The sequence below is a fragment of the Haliotis cracherodii genome, unplaced genomic scaffold, assembly GCF_022045235.1.
Source record: "Haliotis cracherodii isolate W230 unplaced genomic scaffold, xgHalCrac1.p SCAF_11, whole genome shotgun sequence".
Lineage (NCBI taxonomy): Eukaryota > Metazoa > Mollusca > Gastropoda > Lepetellida > Haliotidae > Haliotis > Haliotis cracherodii.
In genome coordinates this window covers 42,595,723-42,608,511 of record NW_027266266.1, presented here as the reverse complement: position 1 = coordinate 42,608,511, position 12,789 = coordinate 42,595,723, and the positions used below count along the sequence as shown (strand labels likewise).

The 12,789-nt window shown below is 40.6% G+C and overlaps 1 protein-coding gene across 1 annotated transcript; it reads right to left on the bottom strand.

Annotated features, from left to right (window-relative positions):
- Nucleotides 1-1,754: 1,754 nt before the first annotated feature.
- LOC139455114 (NXPE family member 3-like) lies at nucleotides 1,755-10,969 on the bottom strand. Its single transcript, XM_071236681.1, has 6 exons — nucleotides 10,951-10,969; nucleotides 8,563-8,659; nucleotides 4,941-5,600; nucleotides 3,341-3,393; nucleotides 2,208-3,018; nucleotides 1,755-1,872 (listed from the first exon to the last, which is right to left on the bottom strand). Exons 1-6 carry the CDS (start codon nucleotides 10,967-10,969, stop codon nucleotides 1,755-1,757), a joined length of 1,758 nt encoding a protein of 585 aa, XP_071092782.1.
- Between the last annotated feature and the right edge of the window lie 1,820 nt (nucleotides 10,970-12,789).

Here is a 12,789-nt window from a genome sequence, read left to right as displayed (position 1 = left end):
TCATGTAATTATTATTAATTTAACATCCTGATTCTTTGGAATTTATGTGAATTATAATTCATCATGAAATGAATGTTGGATAATTGTTACAGCATTGTTGCTTCTGTTAGTAACATGAAACCATATGAATTTCCTTGCCATTATATGTGCAACTTCCACTGACGTGGATGTATATTTAGAAAACATCATTTCAGGTCCGCCCATTGAGTGTAGGATTTGAGAGTGCAAACTGTGACGACCATGCAGCAAGTTTAAGATACAACTCATTTCTAAATATAGTGGTAGGCATTTCTGCATATATGGGATATATGAACGTCCTTGTCACTTTATGTGGGATTATGAACGTCGTTGTCATTATATTAATTTCCCTGTCACTACAAGAGGGATATATATGAATTTCCTTTTCACTTTATGTGGGTTATCTGAACGTCCTTGTCACTGTATGAGGGATATATGAACTCCCTGGTCACTGTATGTGAGATATATGAACTTCCTTGTCATTATATGTTAGATATATGAACTTCCTTGCCGCTACATGTGGGATATATGAATTTACTTGTCACTATATGTGAGATGTATGAACGCCAAGGTCATTATACAGTGGACTACGGTAATAACGAACTCAGAGGAACCACTAATTTAAGTTCGTTTAAACCGTTGGTCGTTATATGCATATGTACACCATATATACCGAAAATGGCCGGGACCCCAACAAATGTCCGTTATATCTGTCAGTTCGTTATAAACGTGTTCGTTATAAACGTAATTTACTGTTTGAGGGATATATGAACGTCTTTGTCATTATATGTGGGATATATGAAGTCTGTGTCACCATATATAGAATATATTAACTTCCTTGTCAGTATATTTGGATTTCCGTGTCACTTTGTATCGGATATAAGAATTACCTTGTCATTATATACGGGATGTATGTACGTCCTTGTAACTAAATGTAGGATATATAAAACCCTTTTTCACAAAATATGTGGGATATATGTACGTCCATGTCACTACATGTGGGATATATGAACATCCTTGTCACTATATGTGGGATATGTAAACTTTCTAGTCACTGTATGAGGTACATGAACTGCCTTGTCATTGTCTTCCTTGTTACATTATGTAGGATATATGAACTTCCTCACAGTATATGGGATATAGGAACTTCCTAGTCATTGTCTCGCTTGTCATTATATTGGGGATATATGAACTTCCTTGTGACTATATGTCGTTATGTGTGGGACATGAACTTCTTTGCCACGACATGTGGGATACATATCATTATATGTGGGATATATGAACTTCCTTGTCATTACATTTGGAATATGTGAACATCCTTGTCACACTATGGGGGATATATGATTTTCCTTGTGACTATATGTCGTTATGTGTGGGACATGAACTTCTTTGCCACGACATGTGGGATACATATCATTATATGTGGGATATATGAACTTCCTTGTCATTACATTTGGAATATGTGAACATCCTTGTCACACTATGGGGGATATATGATTTTCCTTGTGACTATATGTCGTTATGTGTGGGACATGAACTTCTTTGCCACGACATGTGGGATACATATCATTATATGTGGGATATATTAACTTCCTTGTCACACTATGGGGAATACATGAACATCCTTATCATTATATTGGGGATATATCAACTTATATTTGCTTATGGGAAACACCATGCACTTATGCTGCTTCAAGTGTGTCAACAGGAAATACTTTGGATATGGGAAACATAGTTTAAGTCTGTAGAGGATGCTTCTTCTTCTCTTGGATTAAAATGATGCCTTCATCATCCTTTTTAAAGATACTCTTGTCAAAATTCTTGAACTTGAAAAATACGTCTCGTAAACTATGTCTGACACACAATCATGTATTCAGCTACACATATCGTGTATCAGTGGTTGCGTTAGAGATTACTATACGTATATCAGTCAACTCAATATTAAATACAGATACATAACCAGAGATGCATAGCACCCGTGGAGGGCGTGGTTTAATTTCATATAGAATGTTAGTCAGGATTGGTGATATTCTGAGTAAAAGCCATGTGCTGTCCTCACTGTCCAGAGACATCACTGCAGCATCATTTTCACCATCTCCAAATTGAGGCGAATAGCTTTTGATTCTGGAGCAACTGTCAAATTTAAACAACAATTCTGAAATATATTATATATGTTCTATATAACTTACTCAAGTTTACAAACATGTCCAAAGAACACAGTCAGCATCATTTTCACTATCTGCGAACTTGGGTGAATATCTTCAGATTCTAGAGCAACTGTCATATCCCAGAAGTCGAGGTAAACCACCCGGTTGTTGAGATCAACAAACTCTTGTTTCATAATGTTCTCATACACAGGACCCCACATCCCGCCCAAAGTGGTCGTAAATTTACCTTCAACAACAAAATTATGTGGTCCTTTGATGGCAATCATTACATTCGGAGATCGTATCAGTAATTCTTCTATAGTCCGTCTGGTTCGCTTCACTCGAGATCGATAAATATGTAAGGGAAACAATTCAAAATGAGAATACAAGTTAACGAGAAGGATATCTGTAGATTGTGATGGAATATCCTCCAGCCGAACAAACACTGGTCGAATGTCTGTCATGTTGGCGTCTTGAAACGTCATCGGCAGACCATGCGGTGACCAAGACACAGTATAGTTGTGTCTGATGTTGAATGCAGCAGTGTATTCATACCATTTCTGGGACATCAGTTCAACATTATTTCGAATCTCCGATGGCTTTGATCTGAAGGTGAGATTGAGCTTTATGAACAAATATGAAAACCACTCTCTGACAGTGGAGTCACCATACAGTCTCAATGTTCTGTTCGCTAGGCAGTGATGGTAGCTATTTGTAGTTGTGATGTTGCTAAAACACGATAGAGGGCGCCATGTGTGTTGATAAGAAAACCCAACAGGAGGGGTGGCACGCCAGGTGTTGCGAGGGTCCTGCAGGTAACATGGCCGAGATGCAGATACGGTATCACCTTCCACTGTAAGAACAATAAAACGACAACCATTAACACTTCATTATGACAAGTACATGCTCACATATTGCCTTTAGCCGTAGAATAAAAAGGTGCTAGCTTGAGACATAACACCCACTGAACTTTATCAAGGGCCATTTCTATTTGCATTCAATTAAATTTAAAGTTTGAAGATACAATGGGATATTTCATTATGTATTAATACTATATGCATTGCAATGTATTTATAATTGACATAAATCACGGTATGTTGTGTTTATTATTTCATAAAACTAAAATCGTTTCCTGTATCTATAGTGTTGAGAGATGTATTCATGTTCACACATACCCTGTGATATAACATTTATCTTGATGATTTCAGATAAGTATTCTGTTGGCGACCTGAAAGACAACCACATTATTAAAAATATTACTAATCAGAATCATTAGTACTCTAAAACCTTTCAATTTCCAGATCTTGTTCTCCTTTAAGCCATAACGAAGTCTTGTGTGTCATAGCTCACTTACATGCTACGGTAATACTAACCGATTTCCACTTTAAATCTTAACGGATTATTGTGTGTCATAGCTCGCTTACATGCTACGGTAATAAAAACCGATTTCTACTTTAAATCTTAATGAATTCCTGTGTGTCATAGCTCACTTACATGCTACGGTAATACTAACCGATTTCCACTTTAAATCTTAACGGATTCTTGTGTGTCATTGCTCACTTACATGCTACGGTAATAGTAACCGATTTCCACTTTAAATCTTAACGAAGTTTTGTGTGTCATAGCACCCTTACATGCTACGGTAATAAAAACCGATTTCTACTTTAAATCTTAATGAATTCCTGTGTGTCATAGCTCACTTACATGCTACGGTAATAATAACCGATTTCCACTTTAAATCTTAACGAAGTTTGGTGTGTCATAGCACCCTTACATGTTACGGTAATAAAAACCGATTTCTACTTTAAATCTTAATGAATTCCTGTGTGTCATAGCTCACTTACATGCTACGGTAATAATAACCGATTTCTCCTTTAAGTCATAACGAATTTTTGTGTGTCATAGCTTATTTACATGCTACGGTAATAATAACCGATTTCCACTTTAAATCTTAATGAATTCCTGTGTGTCATAGCTCACTTACATGCTACGGTAATACTAACCGATTTCTCCTTTAAGTCTTAACGAAGTCATGTGTGTCACATCTTATTTACATGCTACGGTAATAATAACCGATTTCTCCTTTAAGTCTTAACGAAGTCATGTGTGTCACATCTTATTTACATGCTACGGTAATAATAACCGATTTCTCCTTTAAGTCTTAACGAAGTCTTGTGTGTCACATCTTATTTACATGCTACGGTAATACTAACCGATTTCTACTTTAATTCTTAACGAAGTCTTGTGTGTGTCATAGCTTACTTACATGCTACGGTAATACTAACCGATTTCTCCTTTAAGTCTTAACGAGGTCATGTGTGTCACATCTTATTTACATGCTACGGTAATAATAACCGATTTCTACTTTAATTCTTAACGAAGTCTTGTGTGTGTCATAGCTCACTTACATGCTACGATAATACTAACCGATTTCTCCTTTAAGTCTTAACGAAGTCATGTGTGTCACATCTTATTTACATGCTACGGTAATAATAACTGACATGTCCTTTTGGCTTCATAATCTGAAGCAAGATATTATCTGAAAGAAGGTATCAACCGGAGTTATGCACAACATATAGCAGTCTTCATTAATCGTTACAATATTCTGCTGACGCTACGCATTCGTCTCTTACAATTAGCATTACTTTCATTTATGTCAGAATACGTCGTCTTTTAATGGCATTCGATTCTAAATCTAAAAAATAAAGATTATATAACCTAAGATATAATTTCACTTAAAATAAATTGACGTATGTTCTAATAATAGATACTTGCGTGGAAAACCATTGCTCGTTCGAGCTTAGAGTCATATAACTCAATTTGCTAGAAACTTGAGTCCAGTCTCCGCATCGCAATCCTGGTGTTTTTGGTTTTCCACAATAGAATGGAACACCATGGTACTGACTGGTGAAATTGCAAAGATTGTCTGTTTTCATATTGTTAATATCCATATATCCACTTGTAGTCTCAACTGTCCTAGTTGACCTGAATGTACAATTAATTGACGTCCCCTGGTAACCTTTGCGTAACATGTCGTATGCAAATTCCATTCGTTCCCTGGATGAAACAACAGCTGCCCTTATTGCTGCTCTTCCGGTCCACAAGGTGCGCAGAATACCTGTATACGTCCCGTTGTCATGATCCTTTACAATTCCGGCGGAAGCAGCGCCATTCTTCGTGTCTTTCATCCAAACTACTACCATATCACCTCCACGAGATTTAGGTCGTTTCTTGTGGTCAAACAGAACGATTTTCACTTTGACAGTTTCATCCAGCTTATACAGATGTGTGTTATCAATTAATGCCAAACTTGAGAGTTTTCCAGAAGCATGCCAACTTGAATCGTTTTTGAAACTTTTCCGTGTTAAGGTGCTTTCATTCAAATAAGATTTTAAGGCAGGTCGTGGCATCAGTCCATTTGACATGTTTTGAAATCTGTATCAAGGAATACTGAATTAAAAACACAACAATGACAATAAAAAAGATCTCATCATATCCATGGCAACAAAAAAAGGTGACAGCTACAAGGAAATACTTTCAATGAGAAAACACGCATGTGAGTGCGTGAATGTTGTTTAACGTCCTAGTCAGCAATATTCCAGCTAGAGTGAGTGAGTATGGTTTTACGCCGCTTTTTGCAATATTCCAGCAATATCACGGCGGGGGACACCATAAATGGGCTTCACACTTTATTCCAGCTAGACGATGTCAACCTGTAAATTATCGAGAGTGATTGGAAAGATTAGCAGCCACCGATTCCATCGTGGCACACGACCGCCTCTGTGGTCTGGTGGTAGAGCGTCAACCCTGAGAGCGGAGGGTCCGGGGTTCGATCCCCGGCCGCGTCATACCAAAACAAGTTAAATAATGGCACTTGTTGTTACCCAGTCTGGCGCTCGGTATTAAGGGGGTAAAACAAGGACTGGTCGACTCGGAGTCGGTATACTGTGTCTGATTGGGGTATCCATGTTAAACACCGAGAGATCCAAGTGATTAGCTCTCATTACCTGTGATTACCCGAGACCTTAAATGTAGTCCTTTAACCCCATCCCAAGTGCAAATCAAGGACTTCGTTTAACAGTGATTCAGTCGTTGCGATCTGTCGGTAAGAAAGGACGGCACACATATTCGCCAGTTCACTTCACACATGGCGTCATATCTCCATCGATTTCTATGTTGTGGTATCGCACTCGTTGATGAAAGTGGACCACTGTTTCCACATTTATCAACTTGTGTTAATTTACTCACACGTAAAAGAAACGCAAATGGTTTTAAGCAAATAGGTAACAAACACGGAACAATAAATTGATACAAGTTTTATCATGTAGTGAAGCCTGATGGTGTTATCAATGTTTTTGGTTGCATTTTGGAAGCCCCGAGTAAAAACGCAACATAAAAAACGAATCGCCAAAACGCACCATTTCAATGAATATGTGGGTATCATGCACCCATTTCTCGCGAAATCGAAAATGCACGAACTGTCACCATCTGTAGTGGGTATAAAACTGTGGCCGATTCTTGGACATACCACTCCTTGGTCAACAATGCCACGCCTAGCTCAAATTCAGAGAAACCAGGCTATCGGACGTTTGGAAGCTTGAGAGTCTGTCCAGGATGTAGCCCGTCCTTTCAACGTTAACATAACCACAATTTACCGTCTCCTTCATCGATACAATGCTACACAGACCACAGATGACCTTCCTCGGAGCGGTCGTCCCAGGGTCACCACACCTCGACAAGATCGGCAGATTACCCGTCAACACCAGTGACATCCGTTCCTAACTGCAAGTGAAAGTGCTCGACAGACCATAGGAACACATAATCGACACATTAGCCGGGACACTGTGATCGGACGTATCCGTTCCAACAACCTCAGATGTCGCCGACCAGCTCGTCGTCCTGTTGTCCAACCACGGCATCGACAAGCACGACTTTAGTAGGTACAGGGTCATCGCAATTGGCGTCATCGTGAGTGGAGGCGTGTCATCATCTCTGATGAAAGTCGCTTTTGTGTCTCCCATGCAGACGGAAGAGTCAGAATTTGGCGGCGTCGAGGTGATCGTTTCGCTGACAGAAACGTTGTGGAAGGGGATCCATGGGGTGGACCTAGCGTCATGATATGGGCAGGGATTGAACTTAATGCGAGACTTGGACCCATGTGCTTTCTGAATGTTGGTCAAGGTCGGGGACACGGCGTCACTGCTCAGCGGTATATCGACCAAGTGATCAGACCCCATGGTGTTCCATTTTTTGCACAACATCAACAACACATTTTCCAGCAGGACAACGCTCGTCCCCATGTCGCCAGAGCTACCATGGCCTTTCTGCAACAACACAACATTCGTGTTCTACCGTGGCCAGTCCTCAGCCCTGATCTGAACCCCATCGAACACTTGTGGGATGAGGTTCAAAGGCGCCTGCACAATGTGCGCCCAGTCCCTACAACTGCCGATGAACTACGCACAGCTGCTCTGGATGTGTGCAGCAGGATCCCTAGGGCCTTCACAAATCGCCTGATCCACTCAATGTACAGGAGATGTGTGGCAGTGATCAATGCTAATGGTGGTCACACCAGGTATTGACTGACATTTTGGTTATTGACCCGAAACTGTGTAAGCCTTAAACATTTGAAAAAAAAAAAATTAAGTCATCTGCCTTTTAATCCATTAAACTGTCTTCAGTCAATTTTTTGTCAATCTTGCCCTATTAGTATTTCTTGTCTTTACTGTTGAAAATAAATAACATGTATACTGCATACTCGACTTACGTTTCTTTTGCGTGTGAGTATATATTTGATATCAAAAGACACGAGAGTCAGATTCTCTCTATATATAGGGCTATCCGACAGACATAACATGCCGCAGTTCAGCATGGATACCCCACTCATCCGACCAGTCTTTGCTTTATCCCCTTAATGCCGAGAGCTCGGCGGGATAGCAACAGTTATCATCCAAAACTTGCTCCCACTGGAGATGTCGCTTGGGTGAGATCAAGCGATATCTACACTTTAGATATCGCTGCAATGAAATTGCATCACACTGCTTTGCAGACCATTGTGACGTCATTGTTATGATGACATCACAATCAAATGACATCACTAATGGCCCTGCCACTAAAGCTATTAGAAGTACTTTATACACTTAAGACACTGCTTATTACTGTCTACAAACTGAAAAAGTTGGAAGAATGATTTTGGATGATAAATAAAATCTCCCCCTCGTGTCTTCAATATCAAATATATCAACACTCGTTGTGAGATTCTCTATGTACCATCTTTTAACGTCTTTCTGGGGATCGAACCACCGACCTTCCGTTCTCCGGGCAGACGACTAGACCACGGAGTCGTTCGGATTGTCCATGAAAGAAACAAAAGGTAATACAAGCATGCCCTGCTCACCCTTGTACTCTCTGCCACGACAGAAACGACATCGTTACTATTACCAGAACAGCAGCCAGCAGGAGCAGTTGGATTTGGGCTGAAGCCATGATGGTTTCTAAAATAATAAACATCATGTTTTTCAGTGAAATATAGCTCTAAGGGATGCATGTATACTGAACAACAAACGTTCCTTTGACATTGAATAAGATTTACTGCAAAGTTATGTTTTTTACCAAAACTGAAACAATTTCGGTTTGCAACAGATAAAAGACTCCTGTAAGTGCTCAGATGGTTTAAATTTGCCATACTGATTTCATAAAAAAAAACATGAACATGCCAGAATGTCAATTTACAAATCAATAGCGTGTGTGTCCACCTCTGGTTGCGATGCAAGCAACACATCTTCGTCTCATGGAATTGACCAGGCGTCGCACAAAGTCCTGTGGGATATCTGTCCATATCTGCTGGGGCATGTTTCGAAGCAATAAGAGGCCGGGCGTTGTCATGTTGAAAGGTAATGCCTGGGCCATGACGACGCAAAAACGGTAGAACAACTTGGCCGATGATCTCGTCGCGGTAACGCTGTTCATTGAGATTTCCCTCTACCACTATCAAACGGGTCCCCTGTCGTGGTGAAATCCCACCCCATACCATAACGCTGCAGCCCCCAAACCGATCTTCTTCCATGACACCATGATTGACGTAACGTTCACCACGACGTCGGTACACTCGAATCCGTCCATCGCTGTGGCTGAGGTGAAAACAAGACTCGTCAGTGAATAGAACTTGTCCCCACTGCATGGTCGTCCAGCGTAGGCGCTGTCTGCACCACTGTAGACGTGCTTGACGGTGGTTTCCTGTCAAAATGGGACGTCTGGCGGGTCTTCTGGCGACAATCCCTGCACATCTGGGTCGGCGACGTACGGTTTGTGAAGATATTCGTCGAAGGCCAGGGATGCTTCTTGCAGTCACTGTTGCTGGCTGGAATCGATTTCGTAGGTGTGTTGTTCGAATCCAGTTGTATTGTCGATTATTGGTTACGCGTGGCCTGCCACTCACGAGGATGGTCTCTGACTGCATTCGTCTGTTGCCAACGTTGCCAACAACACCAAATGGTGTTTCTGTGGACGTTAAATTGTCTTACAACATCACGTTGACTCGATCCTGCTTCAAGCATACCAATGGCTCGCAGGCGCTCATTTTCGGATAGGCGTGGCATTTCGTAAATTGAATAATTGCGTAATTTTGTTGTTTTTCTGAGTGGTTGTTGTCAGTACGATGCTAAACAATGCATATGGAATCCCGTTAACGCATATGTTTTTATACCCATTCGTGGGTAGTGAAATGCATGGGGCTTGCATAAAAGTCATCTTTTGCATGGAATGCATGCTTTTCTGTAGCAGTTTTTGTGACTTGATTCCATACATGTACTACAATATTAAAAATCAAACTTTACTTACTTACTTTACACTAAAATATTGGTGTCACAGGAACTTTTGTTGTTGAGTATAGTAAAAAAACTGGCATTTACATAACGCACAAAAGAATACTTCCGTTTAAAATCACAAATGAAATAACAGAAATAATTAAAACATATTAAAGTTGCATGAAATATTGATAAGACTATATTTAATTACCAAAGATAGCTAGGATCGTAATGACACCCAAACCGGAAAAACGTAGTTCAGTATGTTATTTTATGTCTTAGTTTCGTGTGTTTCCACATCTTGACTTAACATGATGGGACACGGACTAAAGCGCCGACATTGGCTGTGCAGAGTTGTGTCCCTTGGGCACGCCAGAAACCTATGATTGTGGGTTCGAATCCCGGTTCGCCCCGATTATGTTTCTAGGTTTGTCAGCACCATACCCGTGCTCGTGGAAAACGTCTGAGACCTGCATCACTTCGGTCTTTCCTCCCACATTAAGCTGACACACCGTGATATAACTGGAATACTGTTAAAAGCGGCGTTAAAGCCCAACTCACTCACTTAACTTGCCTTTGCATTTGTTTGTGAGTGGCTCAATCGGTGAACACCTGGTGTCATCACTATTTGTGAGACCGCCTCCGTGGTCTAGTGGTAGAGTGTCTGCCAGGAGAGCAGAAGGTCCGGGGTTCGATCCCCGGCCGCGTCATACCAAAACAAGTTAAAAGATGGTACTTGTTGTTACCCTGTCTGGCTCTCGGCATTAAGGGGCTAAAACAAGGACTGGTCGGCTCGGAGTCTGTATACTGTGTCTGAGTGGGGCATTCATGTTAAACTGCGGCATGGTATCTCAGTGAGCTAGCACTATAAATCGGCATCGGTCCGGACTAGTACAAGCAGCCACACACACACGTGCATGCACGTCGCCATATAAGTGCAATAATCTTGGACGCGACGTAAAAACCCCATTTCACCTCACCTCGCCTCCTTTTGCCCATCAGTTCGCTCCAGAAGCATGCGTTTATCAATCACTATCAAATAGTATTGATGTCAAGAGAATTTTGGTGGCACCTGTCAAAAAGAAGAAAATCTGTTCATTTGATCTTTTACAGACATTGTAGGATCAGATGCTATAGGCAATTCATGGTAAGAATCAGAGCACGCTCAACACTCACCGTCACCTTCTGACGAATAGTAATCAATATTAACACAGGCATTGTCTTAAACCTTAGTCAACAAACACACTGGGCGTAGGACGGTTGGCCTGGCGTAAGGTATCGTGTTTCTAAGGTTTGCCAGATAACTCGGATAATTATGTGTATCACAGGTTCGTGTGCGTGCCTCCGTTTGTGCACGCGGCACAACGTAATGACCATTCTCGTGTTCCAAGTTCCAAGCCTATTATATCAGTGACAAGTATATCTCCAAGACATCAGTGTACCTGTCACACTGCACTTTACCTAGCGGTTTCGATTATTCAGGGTTTTTTCAGGACATATCTCTTCTAGGTGATCAGCGCAATAAGATCCTACTCTTGTTTAAGCAAACTGATCGGCACATATGAAGATTTCTTGCATGTCTTTGTGTTTGTGACGGGTGCCATCCGCGAGGCAGGGTATACTCGCCTTTTCCCGAATACGCGGTGTCATCACTATTTCATAAACATATGTTCATCGACTCTGCTTTTAGCAGTGATTTCTTATGAATATGGAAAGGATTTTGTCGCTTTTATGTATATCTTGTGATTATTATTACTTATCATACGCTCCGATTATGTTTCTAGCACCATACCCGTGCTGGTGGGTTTCACCGAAGTGGTAAACGTCTGATCACACTTGCTTTGATTTGTTTGTTTTTGTTTGTTCGTTTGTTTGTTTGTTGTTTAACGGCAGTCAGAACTATACCAGCTACATGATGGCGGCCGGTAAATATTAGAGTCTGGACCAGTCAATCCAGTGATTGATATCATAAGCATCGATCCACGCAATTGGGATACGGTGAAATGCATCAACCTGGATCTTCACGGATGTGCCATGACTGCTTTGCACACAGAACTGGGGCGAGAGGTAGACTTTCAGGTGGGATTTCAGTTCTGATAAAGAACAGTTTTATACCATTTTTCAGCAAGATATATGAAGATTTGTATATTGCTTAACTCTCAGATCAACACTCTTAAGATCATCTATGTATAGAATTTATATATACATTTAGAAAACTCACACGAGCATGAAAAACATAATGGAAATAGAATAGACAACTTGGAAAAAGTAATCTACTTCAGATTATCTATGACTTTGGCTCATATAACTTGGAAGGAGATTGATCATATCTTAGTTGATGCAACCAAATATCAGTTTATCACGCTGCTCATCTAATTGTGTCATCAATAATTGTGGTAGTCTGCTTATTGAGCTCTGTAGATCGGTGTCAGATCATCAATGACAATATACGTTTCTTTCACAAGCAGGATTTAGTCTTGTGGAATATGTTATTCTATCAAGTGATACCTCCCCCCTGACAGTACATATGCCTGTCAGCGCTAGGAATGAATCTGACCACGTAGCTTTTGTTGCACAGCTAAGGGAGCGACTATTTGATTTCTATGGGGGGGGGGGGGGGGGGGGGGCGGAAGTTGTTTTCTCAGCAAACTATTTTTTTCTGAAGCCATTTCTAACAAACTATTTTTTTGTAACATACAGCTGAACAAACTATTCATTTCAGATGGTAATTTTGCAATTTTATTATAGAGTAAAATATGCAATCATATTTCAGCAAATGCAGCCTGTGGTGTATTATAACATGAACAGCTATAGAACAC

What these genes read in the sequence shown, in the direction of transcription:
- LOC139455114 (XM_071236681.1), bottom strand. An exon ending in AACGAGCAATGGTTTTCCAC is followed by an intron (nt 3,394 to 4,940) that starts GCAAGTATCTAT and finishes GTTGTCTTTCAG; the next exon opens with GTCGCCAACAGAATACTTAT. An exon ending in GATAAATGTTATATCACAGG is followed by an intron (nt 3,019 to 3,340) that starts GTATGTGTGAAC and finishes TTGTTCTTACAG; the next exon opens with TGGAAGGTGATACCGTATCT.